The 13,360-nt window shown below is 39.4% G+C and overlaps 1 protein-coding gene across 3 annotated transcripts in view; it reads left to right on the top strand.

Annotated features, from left to right (window-relative positions):
* The window catches only part of PDE1C (phosphodiesterase 1C, calmodulin-dependent 70kDa), a 430,964-nt gene extending 422,731 nt beyond the window's left edge, over positions 1–8,233 (top strand). For 2 of the 3 annotated variants that reach the window (XM_008572443.1, XM_008572440.1), the window contains exon 18: positions 7,687–8,233. In XM_008572443.1, coding sequence (XP_008570665.1) covers positions 7,687–7,856 — 170 coding nt within the window. In that variant the 3' untranslated portion in view covers positions 7,857–8,233. The remainder of the gene's footprint in view (positions 1–7,686) is intronic. The other variant, XM_008572441.1, reaches the window with a different exon arrangement.
* The last annotated feature ends 5,127 nt before the right edge of the window (positions 8,234–13,360 follow it).

Raw genomic sequence — 13,360 nt, 5'->3', positions numbered from 1 at the left:
ATCCTGAAAAATAAGGTCTTCATCTGAGGAAAGGGTTGGAAACACACTGAATGAGGACCTACTGTGTATCAGCTGTGCTGGCTGCTTTCATGTGCATGTTTTTTTTTTTTTTTTTAATTCTCACCATTACTCTCTGAAGGGAGTGTTATTATCTTCTTTTTTTTTTAATGGAAAACTGAAATCAAATGCCCAAGTCACATGGTGACAGAGAACTGAATCTGGCCACCTTCCAAGGATGGTGGGGGCTGCAAATGAGATAATGAATGTGAAGATGAGCAAGGAAAGGATTGTAGAGACTAAGACAGTGGTTCTCAAATTCCAACACACTGGAATTATCTGAAGAGCCTTGAAGACTCCTAAGGTGTCAGTTCCACCCCACAGGTTCTGCTATGAGTGGTCTGGGCTACAACTGGAGCAGCAGGATTTTTAAAAGCTCTCCATGTGGTTCTCATATGCAGCCAGGGGTCAGAACCACCAAGTGAATAATTTCCCCTAACGTCCTGGAGCTTACCTGCTGTCTCCACCAGCCTCACCTTTCAGAATACCTGTTAACATTCCAACCTGGTACAGGTGAGGGGAGAGAGAAAGCAGTTAATCAGAGCCTTTACATAGTACCTTCCTCAGCCATTATCAAAAACTGTATTAAGGGTGGTGATTTACTTTGTTTTGGGGGAAACAAGGTTACAGCTATTAACAAGGGTATTCAGGGACCCAGTGTATGACACAGGTGTATACTCAAATATTGGTAATATAAATGAGGTACAATTTTAACTTAACTCTTTCAACTTACTACGGTAGTTATTAAAACTCTGAACTTCGATTCAAGATTATTTTAAATATGGAGAAGGAAACCTGAAGTCAGACTGCTTGGATGTGAATCCAGAATGCAGACTCCCTTCATACCAGCAAGTTATTTAAGCTCTTTAAGCCTCAGTTTCCTTACCCAAAAAGGGAGCGATTGAGCTTGCCTCATAGGATTGTAGTGAAGAATAAAGGCTAATTCATTCAATTCTTAGCATCGCGCCTAGTTACCATAGTGCCTGTGGTTGGTGCACAATACGTATTTGTCAGCTGTTATAATTATTTTACCATAGCAGTTCCTGAAATGAAAATCACAGGCTCAGTTTTTACATTGTCCTACCCTTAGTGGAGCTGATGTTAACATTCCAATCCCTTGCAATTTAAAACTCCTGGATGATTTTTGTGCATTTTTATAAGGGCTTTCCATGAGATTTCGGGAACACACCACAAATAGATACTTCTGATTTTATAAGTAGAATCTATGGCAGTAGGATTTTTTTTCTTCATGTAAAATAGCAGTTAAGTGGCGATAAATGATTATTTTTATCTTATTAGTTTGGTATATGTTTTCTCTGTGTGTGTGCATGCCTGCGTATAAATGCAGATAGAAAATGTTTATAGATGAAACTGTCCTTCCCAAAGATCGTATCATGGCATTATCTTTGAAAGAGAAGAAAACAGACGTCCACTTCTTTTTTTAAAAAGGTGCCAGTATTAGAATTTATTCAGAAGCTAAGAGTAGACCGGATCGTTGCCATTTGAGGTGGCGCTGTGTAACAGAGACTCCGAAAGTCCCCCCAGGAAGACGCTACCGCGCTGCAGTGTGGTGGTTCCAGATGATCATCGCACTGGAGTCAGTGGATAGAAAGAACCAAGACGGAAAGACTGACTCTAATGGAAATTATCCTTAACTCAAGGGAATTAGGCCAGATCCAAATGTAGATGAGGACTCCTGACTATTCCCCCTGGGTTGCTCTCAGTGCAAAACAGCAGGGTGTACTGAATTCATGACTTATGGTAGTAATACACTGATATGATCATAGTAATGAATCCAGTCTCTCTGAAAGTGTTTTCTGCTGAGCACTGTATAACCTCTGTAAGATGCTCCTGATAAAAAGGGGCTTCTTAGCCAAATAAATTTGAGAAAAACTACATGCTGTTGGCTGCTCTCAGGGATCCATAATACATATTGCCATTATTTAAGAAGCTCATAAATCCAAGCAGGAAGATACTCGTTTAAATTTAATCCAATTAAATTTGACTGATGAAGCTCTTCCTCCCCCATTCACGCCTATTACCTTCACAACTTTATTGAAGGGTACTTTGGGCAATAGCAGATTAATTAATATAAGTAATCTTAAAGAAAGAGCTTTAAAACCCCTCGTTTATGTTTTAGTCTCTGAACCCAACCAACTCACAGCTGTATTAATTTGATATATGAATAAATCTGGATCTGTTTTCGGGAGAAGAATAATTCTGTGCAATAGTTTCCCATGTCAAACAACAGCAACAAAGAAAGTAGCCACCAAGCAAAATGGTCTGAGAGACAGAGAAAAGAGAATGGTGAAAGAGAGAAAAAGAAAATAAAAGATAGACTGTCAGTGACACTGGGAGAAGAGAAAGTCAGACACCTTCGGGAGGAATTGTGGTGTTTATGAAAAAGATGAGAGTTAAAACTCCTAAAAGAGCATCGCTTTCATGAAAAACAAATATGTGTGCAATTGTAAAATAAAGTGTGGTTCTGTGTCAATTTTTGTCTTGAACTTTCTCTTCCTAAGCACCTGTGAAAGTAACACAGATAATGACTTGTCCGAGTTCAGGACCCATTCAGAGATTTGTACCTTTGCTAACGTCTTCATTAGCTAATTCATTGTTTTCTCCAAGTAAACTGCTCTAAGAGATGAGGGCAGACTTTTTGAATGTATCCCCAAGGGAAAGAAATGTCCGACTTGCTGATTATCAAGCGTATGGATGGGTGGGGTGGGGCTGTGCTCCTCTTTGCTTCTCCACCAGGGGAGGGGGGTTGTACTACTGGCTGGGTTCAGCTGTGGGAAGTGGCCAGTCATTGAAAGAGGGAAGGTCAGAACCTTTCCCATGTCTCAGGAATAGCCAGAAGACAAAGGAAAGCACCCTTAGGGGCCACACCAGCACCCCAGAAAAAGGTCCACATTAAATTCATGATAGTGCCCTCATGCCTGGCCCTGTTGTTTTGCCCTGTCATCAAATCACATTCTCCTGCAGAGGGAAAAGGCAATGAATGTGTACAAAACAGCACCTCTGAACTTTTCCTTTTTCCCACATTTTGAGTGAGGGTGACAGCAGGTACAGAAGTATTTCCACGGTTTCAGTGGGGAGCCGATCTCTATCAGCAGGTTCAACTCTATTTGCAGCGACTCCAGTCACAAGGAGAGTTTTCTTTCTGACAATCAGAATTCCAGCAAACGGTAAATGTTTCTTCACGCTGAGAGGAGGGAAATTCAATAATACTTTGGCTGGGTTCATGCTGAGTAGTGAAAATGGAATGAATATGGAGAGGGACTATGACGTGTAAAGCAGTAAATCAGCTAGCCCAGGCATTTCCAACAATCGCCTTAATCTGAAGCCTCTCCTGACTCTGCTCCATTCTCCAGGGTAACAGGACTGTTCTTACATTTGTTTCTAGAGTGTCTGGTGCCATAATCCCTTGTTTACCATAAGAAACAGAATTAAGCACTCTGAAATCTTAAAAACAAAAAACCCCCCATACAAACAAAAACTGTGTTGTTCTATATTATCATAGAAGAATATATATAACTATGTTGCAGTAGCACCATTTGGTGATAGTCTTTACTACATGTTAGAATAACTCAAAGGGCACAGTTGGCGTGGGCATTAAGGAGCCTGTATCACTTAATGTATCACTTAAACAGTTTTTTCTTCTGTAAGTGAGTCACCAGTTTCAGAGGGTGTTACTAGAATGGAAGCCCTATGAGGGCAGGGATTTCTGTCTGTTTCTTCACTGTTATTTCAGCAACACACAGTAGGTGCTCTAAGAAGTTGATGAATAAATATTAATCTGCATGCTGCAGAAAAATGTATTTAGCTATGGGTTCAAAATGTCTAGTGCTAAAGCTCAAAGTGAACTCAAGTTTTCCTGACTTTCTTTCTATTAGTTATGATTTTGTGGAACAGCTCTGATGATTCTATAGAGGAAATTTTTAATAGTATGTTTCTTTTTAAAAAGTTACATCACTAAAACCTGATCATCATAGAAAAATTAGAAAATGTAAACAACCAAAAAGAAATAAAAAGGTATGTTTATGCTACTCAGAGATAATCATTGCTATGATTTAAATGCATGTTCTTACAGATTTTCCTATGCACATTTTTGTATATTTTATAGTAATAAGACTAGATTATATACATAACTTTCCATGTTCATGGAAAGATTTGTATTACCTTTCATCTTTTCTATTTCATCTTTCTATTTTTTCATGAACTTTTTGGAGTCCTCTCATACAGCTTTTTTTCATTTAACAGTATTGCATGAACCTTTATTTGTGTTAATATCATCTTTTCATAGTTTCACAGTAGTATATTTTAAGAATGTGCCAGAATTAATCAAGTCTCTATGGTTGTACATTTAAGTAGTTTCCAATCTTTTGCTTGATCATAAACACCATGCATTTTCCTGTTATTGGAAGAGATTTGCAGAGCCGGATTTTCACAAAGGGAGCCTCCGTGATGTGACAGATGTGTCCCCACATTAGCCCTTTTAGCTCAGCCACCTGTGTAGCATTCTCCTTTGCTGGGTCTTCAAGTGAAGGTGGAGCAGACTCCAGGGAGAGCTAGTGTTTGGGGCACCAGCTCTGCTTCTTCACACCTTTTACCTAGTTATTATATCTAGTCTCTTTTTGATTATCATTTAACTTATTATAACCTTTGTTCATGTTTACATTGTCTCACTGACCAAACACTTCCCAGCAGAACCAAGAAGGGGTTGGGGGGACTAGAGCAGCAGACAGAGGAGGGAGGTAGAATCAATCAGTATCTTACCTTCTTCTGCTTCAAGATTTGCAGGTTAGATGATACACATTATTATTATTATTGTTGTTGTTGTTGTTGTTGTTGTTGTTGGCATTATCTGAAGCCCACACTTTATTCAGACTTTCCTGGTTGTTACTTAGTGTCTTTTATCTGTTCCTGGATCCCATCCATTTGTAATATGTCTCCTTAGGATCCTCTCGGCTATGACAGTTTCTCAGACTTTGTTTTTGGTGACCTTGAGAGTTTTGAGGAATACTGGTCAGGTATTGTGTAGAATGTGCCTCAATTGGGATTTATCTGATGGTTTTTCATTATTAGAATGTGCTTATGTACTTTTGGGAGGAAGACCACAGAGGTAAAGTTTTATTTTCATCACAAAATATTAATTTTTATCACATGATATCAAGGGTGTGTACTACTGACAGGCTTACTGCTATTGATGTCAACCTTAATCTCTTGGATGAGGTCATGTTTATTAAATTTCTCTGCTGTAAAGTTACTCTTTGGTCCCTTTTCTAGACTGTACTCTTTGGAAGGATGTCACTATGTCCAGCCCACACATAAATTATTTGGAATTTTCCTGCATAAGAGATTTGTCTTGTCCATAGTTATTTATTTATTCCATCATTTGTATATATGGACTCATGGATATTTATTTTATACGTTGGGTTATAATCTGATACTGCCCTTTTTGTTTTGTTGCTCAAATTGTTCCACCTTTGGCCATTTGGTAGTCTTTCATTTGGGACTCTTTTTTTCTATTATTGTAATTTGTTTGTTTTTGAGTACTTTTTTATTTTCTCGCTCTGTGAGATGCTCCAGGTGCATCTTGTATATTGTACCCTAGTCCTAGAATCAGTTGTTTCTACAAGGCGCCCTGTTTTTTTTAAATTGTAGGGTGGTATTAAAAAACAGGATCTGGGCACTAGGTGCACTCATTGCTATTGAGGCTTCTAAGTATGTAGCTACGTCATTGCGCCTGGACCCTTTCCTCTGGTAGAGAAAGGAAATATATATGTGTGTATATATATACCTGTTTCTATTAATATGTTTATATATAATTATCTGTATCTTTATTAAGCTGACTATAAATTCCTATTGATGTCTCCAAGCCTAGTCCATTACCGCATGGATCATTCTACCCTTCTTCTTCTCCTTGTCTGTAAATTCACATACCAGTAATTCTGTCTGTCCACTCCCCACTTACATAATCGTTCAGTTCCAGTGTGCAGGTAGGGTGGTATCAGAAGTGTTAGCCTTTCCCTCCATGGGAAACAACTTTGTCAGCTAGAATGTAGTGCTTGTGTATAGATTCTTTGGCCTTTAGTCTTACAGATTTTCCTCATATTCAAAGTTACTTAGGTGAGTATCTTCTCCCCTATTCTTTTCAGTGAGGTTGTTTCCTATGTTTGTAACACAGTTAGATTGTTTTGTTACATTTTACACTTTATTCTGGGATTCCCTCAGTCTCCTAGTTTTTTTAAAAATTTGCTTACTTCAAGGATTACTGCTTGTGCTATGAAGTTCTATGGGTTTTAAGAAATGCATGGTATAATGCATCCACTACTATAGTGTCATGTGGAATAGTCTTACTGTCCTAGAAATGCTCTGTGTGTCACCTACTTAACCCTTTCTTCTCCATCCAAATCCCTGGCAATCACTGATCTTTTTATCATCTCTATAGTTTCATGCTTTCAAGAATGTAATATAAACAGAATCATATGACATGTAGTTTTTTTTCAGACTAATTTCTTTTACTAAGCAATATGCATCTAATATCCACTTATGTCTTTGTGTGGCTTGATAGTTCATTTCCTTTTTATCACTGAGTAAAATTCCATTGCGTGGATATACCACAATCTGTTTATCCATTTAACTATTGAAGGACATGTTTGCTTCCAGTTTTGGGCATTCATGAATAGAGTGTCTACAAAAATTCATGTGCAGGTTTTTATGAGGTCACAGCTTTTCAATCAGTTGAGTAAATACCCAGGAGCACAATTGCTACATCATATGATAAGATCATGTCTAGTTTCATAAGAAACTATCAAACCATCTTCCAAAGTGGTTGCACCGTTTTGCATTCCCACCATCAAGAATGAGAGTTCCTGTTGCCTTGCACCTGCATCCTGGCCAGCAACAGGTACTGTTGGTTTTTTTTTTTTTTTTTTTTTTTGGGGGGGGGTTAGCACTTTGTGTAAGTGTGAAGAATTATATCATTGTTTTTTAATTTACAATTCCTTAATGACAAAAATTTTTGAGCAGCTTTTGCTAAACTTATTTGACACATGTATCTTCTTTGGAGGAGTCTGTTCAGATATTTTGCCCATTTTAAAATTGGGTTGTTTATTTCCTTTTGTTGAGTTGTAAGGGTTCTTTTTATATTTTGGATAGAAGACCTTTATATATATTTCGCAAACATTTTCTCAGTGGTGTACTTTGTATTAGCACTTCTGGATGGAGAACTGTCTTCCAACTCTGAAAGCTTACATGCAATGTGAGATGCTGTTGATGGTATGACTCTCCTCACTGTGTTTGCTTTGTTGTTCCCAAAAGGGACCCCGGTGTTCCCTCTCACGTTCTTAACCCCATTCATTCATTGCCAAAGAACCTTTACGTACTGGGGTTAAGACTGTCTCTCTCTAGGAATTTCTTGTCTTTCTTTATTTTAAGCAAATGACCACGGTGATAATATGCTTATTCATCTGTCCACAGTAATGCTCCCAGTGAGAATCCAACCCAGTTTGTTTCCTGGCTTGGAGGAAACAAGCAGGACAAGAGGAAGCTGCCCACAATGCTTGGGTTGTGTCGTGTCCCTGTGAGTCTAATGTTGTCTGTCTTCCTTTCCATGGCCTCCAGTCATCAAGCCTCCTCTGCGTCATTTTAAACGCCCTGCTTATGCATCCAGCTCCTATGCCCCTTCGGTCCCAAAGAAAACTGATGAGCATCCTGCAAGGTACAAGATGCTGGATCAGAGGATCAAACTGAAAAAGATTCAGAACATCTCACATAACTGGAACAGAAAATAAGTCAAGGGGAAGAAGAGAGGAAGTGGGAGAGGGTCCAGGTACCTGCTGCTCAGCACTCACTGGCCGCAGCGGGATATGCCTCCAAGGCCCCTGGAGGCATCGGAACAGGTACTGTCGTGGTCGACTCCACCAAGGCAAAATGAAGCCTCTGTGGGATCTTCCTCTTTGTTGTTCTCTTACAGACTCATCAGTTGCTGGATTTGGGGTCAATCTAGAGGCCAGCAGCAAACTAGAAAGAGGGTTGTTTCACGTGGCTTTTACGGTATAGATCTTTTCAAGGTATAAACTGGACCAAAATTAAAATGATAAAATCTGTCAAGAAAAGGTGAAATTCCTCCCATTGCCACTTTAGTCATCCCTGAAAGTTGACTTTCCCCAAGAAAAACAATGGTTTAATACCCACCATATTTAAGAAATGCACTTCTGAAAACACCTTTTCCAATTTTAAACGCTTATTTAAAATTTAGATATACTTATTTAAAATTCAAATACACTTATTTAAAATTCAAGTAAATATGTAACTTTCAAAGTAGATGCATTCAAAACAAAAGTTGTGCTTCTGAATGTAACAATCTTAGTGGGAAAAGAAGACTCATGAATTGTTGCATTCTTGGATATTTCAGAATTCAGGCTTTACAAAGCAGATCCAAATTAAAAAAAAAATCAAGAAAAAAACCCGCTTTTTGGTTTCTAATCATGTGCCTTGTACCCAGTAGCTTCAGTGTATCTTTAAGTATTTGAGAGTTTGCAGGAGATGCATTTGACACAGCTTTCCTCTAATTTTACGTCCACATGCAGTAGACGGTGCTAGAAATCAATGTGATAGCCATGCCTTAAAGACTCCACATTTGAGATTTATCACAGAAGAAAATGGTTTGGTGGTGTGCTCCTGGGGCAGGAGGGTATAAAATGCTGAACCTGGTTTCAATTTCTTATTTCTATATTTTTCTCCATAACTCTAGAGATGACTTTAAGTTAAATTTCCGATCATCTTCCCAGCAGACCACATATCTAATGCCCTTTGGGAGCCCACCTCCCCTCACAGCTGTTGGAGGAATAAAAGGCTTTCTAACTCACCTCTCTTCATTGGGGCATTTTTAGCCCTTCCATGTCTCTCCCCAGAGTTTTTACTCTGGGACTAAAATCACAGAAATGGCAACGAAGGGCTCAAGGCCAAAAACAGCTTTTGATCCTCTCATAAATGGCCAGGGGCAGCAGAAAATCTGGGTTTGTTGTCAAGCAGATCAGGCTTCCATCTTTTTCTGTCTATAACTAGTTGCATGTCCTTGTTTAACAACATGACTTTTTAATGCCTCGTTTTGCTTAACTAGAAAGTGGGATTCATAATACCCGCTCTGCATTTTGTGATGGTTAACAATAAGGTAGGTTTTGATTGCTACTGCCGAGCCTGGCGAGTAACAGATGTACAACAGAAGTAGCTAGGAGCATTCCACATTCAGGACAAACTTTCCAGACAGCCCCACACAGAAGGAGCTGTTTCTTGATGGCCACAACCTTCGGCACTTGATTTCAATGGGTTTAATGTCCTTTCTTCTCCTTTCCCATAGTTCATTTCTGATAAACTAGTTATTCAAATTGAGTGAGCTCCAGAGTTTAGTGCCCATCATGCTATTCAGCAGTTTATTTATAACATGCTTTATGATAGTATTTCAGGGAAATTTAATTGCTATACAAAAAGAAAAATCACTGTGACCTTTTGTTAAGGGAGGCAGTTGTAATTCTTAGCTCCCTCCCTGCTCTCTGGGCAGGAAGACCCTTCTGCAGGCTGGTAGTGTCTATTCCATCTGAATTAGGTTAACTCAAGAGGTAATTCCTACCTATTTGTATACAGATGCTTAAGTGCTTGCTGCACAGAGCCATTTGGCTACATAAGGATGAATTGTGTTCATGGATATTGTTGTGTTTGTGGATACCCATGGGGCAGTGGCATTCTTGAGGGATGCTCCACAGCTATCTCTCAATAGCTTCAGTCTTCGGTATGCAGACTTCGGTGTGGCTGTGTTTTCTTGGCTATGCTTCTTGATGATGGAAGCCATGCTCCTAGGGGAGAAAGTCAGCTTCTTCTGTATTCCCTTCTCGCAAAATGTTATTTTTTCAATTTTAATCGAGCAAATGTATAGATGTTAAGATTCTGCACTGCCTGTAAAATGCCTACCATGTTTTTTGCATAATGGATTATATAGAAATGCAGATTATATTCTTACAGTAAATAAAAAGATGCTTTTAAAGGACTTTCTTGTATGTGAGACATCTTTTTCTTCTCTGGAATTCTGGGATTCATTTGGAAAAAAACGTGGATTTCCCTTAAGTTTGGCACTATTCGGCCCCAAATAGCTTCTCAAGGTGAATAGTATAACTTACCCTTTTCAGTTTGCTTCCTGATTGTATAGGCAATAGCATTTAAAAAAAAATCTCCTCCTCCCTTCAGACCCAGTACATTAATTTGCTAATATGAGTAACCCATAACAGGGGTTAGTCAGGAGAACACCTGTGTTACCAACTCAGCTCATATCACTCCAGGCTAAGCTGCATATCTGGTGGTTAAGAACTAGAACTTTGGAGTTAGAAAAACTTGTAATTAAATTCTGTCTCTGCTTTTTGTTTGCTCTGGGAGCTTTACTGAGTTACATAATCCCTTTAAAATGAGGATCTGATAATATCTGACTCAGCATGGCACAGGACTGGCCATACGGTAAGGACTCAATAAATATTCACTATGATTTCTTGTAGTGAGTGGAGCATAGTAAAGAGAAGTTAGGCTTTTGAGTTCAAGAGCAATGTCTCTTACTAGTTCTGTGGCATCAGCTAGATAATCATCAACTTCAGTTAAAAGGAGTTGATAATTTAATTGTGTGTTACTCATCGGGGTATTCCCACAGGCACCAGTCTCCTTCCTTGTTCAGCTTCACATTCACAGTCCATTTCTCACCCTCTACACCACACAAGTTCTGGGCATTTTCAAAGCATATGAACTCACTCTGCCAAACAATGGGCGTTTACTCTGGGTCCCGCTCCTGTAAGCACAAAGAAGCCACAGAAGCTTCAAAATGGCAGATTTTCTCTTTAACATAATGCAATTCCCAGGCAGGATCGGTCACTGGAAGAACAACAAAGCAGTAAAACTATGTCTCTCCCTCTTCCATCAGCACCCCCTGACCAGAATAACACCTGGGAATTCTGGTTGTTTATTTTTTCCCATCTAATTATAATACCAACCTCACAAGGGTAGGGCAGAGACTCCCACATATAGGAACTCAGAGAATGCCGCTTCTCTGCTCTTCCTACCTCTTCACACCACAGGCCAGTGAAGCCCTATCATGAGCACAGCCACTGAGCTTTTGAAGCAGGAAAGATACCCCAGCACTCCCACTGTCATGATTTCTAGCCTCCCACAGGATAGTGGGAGAGGATGGAGATGGTCGATAACCACTATGTTTTAAGTTTAAGATTTTCATCCAAATCCCTATTCCTAAAAGACAGAAGGCCACTCACTCATCTGCAAGGTTCTAATTTATTTTCCCACTGGCTGCCAAGTGTACTTGATCAATTATATTTTCTTTGATCCATTTACAATGAATAAAATCCTGTTTGCCCAACATCTTGATTCACTGGGAGTCTGCCAAATTAGCTTAGAAGTGAGGATACTGTAGGGCTGGGAGATGGGAGTGGATGAAGGATTAATGACTTGGCTCCATGCTTGGCCCTGGACATAGTTCCAGGTGCCCCTAGCAAGGCCAGTTGAGGCAAGAGAAAGCTCTGCAGTGTCACACGTGGAGAAAGTGGGACTTTGCTGGTGGTAAACATTATTTTTCAGACTGGCCTAGGAGACTTATGAGCATTCATTACACTTTTGTTATAGTCAAAGAACATGAAAAGCTGCTTTTTGGGGATGACAAGTGATAATAACCACACTGATAATAAACAACCACAGAATATCCTCCTCACTACATCTTTTAATGTTTAACTTGAATTCTCTGTGGGTTTTCCACTGCAGGCTTTCTTTCGTACACCCAAATAAGAGATTCTCTGACCTGAGCTTATAGAAACACCTCGTCTGGAAACAAGCCATTAGGGAAACAATTCACTTATGGTCATTGTCCTTTTAGTAGCATCTCTTATGACTCACCAGATAAAGGAAGATTCCAACTTTAAGACACAAATGTAAAAGAATATTAAATAAATATAACAACAGAGACAAATATGTCCAATCAGAACAGCTGAAAACTTGAAATTATAAAACACTGTTCTGAAACGATAGATTTTTGAAAATTCAGTTATTATTTTTTGAGAATCCACCAGATTCCAGGCACTTTATTATTTACTAATATATTCAACTCTTATAATACACTAGTATGGGAAGACTTACTTGTATGGGAAGACTACCTTACTGCTAAGTAGTGAATTGAGACTCAGATGGGTTAAATTTTTGCAGAAAGTTTGCAGAATGAGTGAGAAAAGGTAGAAAGGAGGTTCACTTGAGGTCCTTGGACTGCACTACTATGCATTTTTTCCATGCACCCTGTTGCTCCCACAGGCTTTTTTGGTGAACCTCTTTGTCGAGCCTGCTCCCCATCCTTGTGAACCTTCCATGCTCACGTCATTCTAACATCGAATTTAGGACCAGCAACAATAGCATGATTCTTCCCAACACACTGGATGGTTGATTTCCCTCTCCTTCTTAAGCAAGGAGTGTGCCTCTGTTGAAACCATGTCATGAAGCACTGCCAGGAGAAGACAGTGCTACCACACTGTCTTCTTCACTGAGCTACCACAACCATGCACACATCTGTACCTCCATCTTCCCTGGACCATTGCTCACTGAATGTACCTTACTCACCTCTCACTTGTTAATTCAAATGGATGGCTCTTTCCTCAATGTCCTGCTTCCTTTTCCCATCCTCTCATGTACGGCATGAAGAAAACACAGTCCATGTGAGGGAAAACATTCGCTAATTATTCTGCTTTCCACCTCTGTGGATATCTGACTCTGTACCACCCTCTTATTCTTCTCTGACTTCACAAAGGAGGATATATTTATTCTCTTTAAAAGCCGTTTCCACCACTGAACCATATTCTATTCCTACATTTGATTTTCATAGAAAATCAGCAATGCAGTCCAACCATTACATGGATACATATCCAAAGTCAAAGCACAGTGATGTTCACACAGACACATTCCCCTTTGCACTTTTTGAAGCCTTTCCCAATGTTGGCCACATCGTTTCACTTAGAAACTCTCCACCATTTGCCGGGGCCTTGTCTTTTACTTCCCTGCTTTGTTACACTTCTCACTGTGTAATGGAGACAAAAAAAAGATTGTTGAAAGCAACATGAATGCAATGAGAAGCCCAAAGGGACTGCACCTCAGCAACTCCTCTGTTAGAAGGAGAAAACTGGGTATAGCCCCAATTCAAAGTCAGCTTCTGTTTTTTATTGTAAAGACAAGGACGTTTCACAAGGAAAATCAGCTGACTCAATCATTT

Source organism: Galeopterus variegatus, unplaced genomic scaffold, assembly GCF_000696425.1.
Source record: "Galeopterus variegatus unplaced genomic scaffold, G_variegatus-3.0.2 Scaffold785, whole genome shotgun sequence".
Classification (NCBI taxonomy): Eukaryota; Metazoa; Chordata; class Mammalia; order Dermoptera; family Cynocephalidae; genus Galeopterus; species Galeopterus variegatus.
Note: the sequence above shows the minus strand (reverse complement) of the source record. Positions and strands in the feature narration are given on the sequence as shown.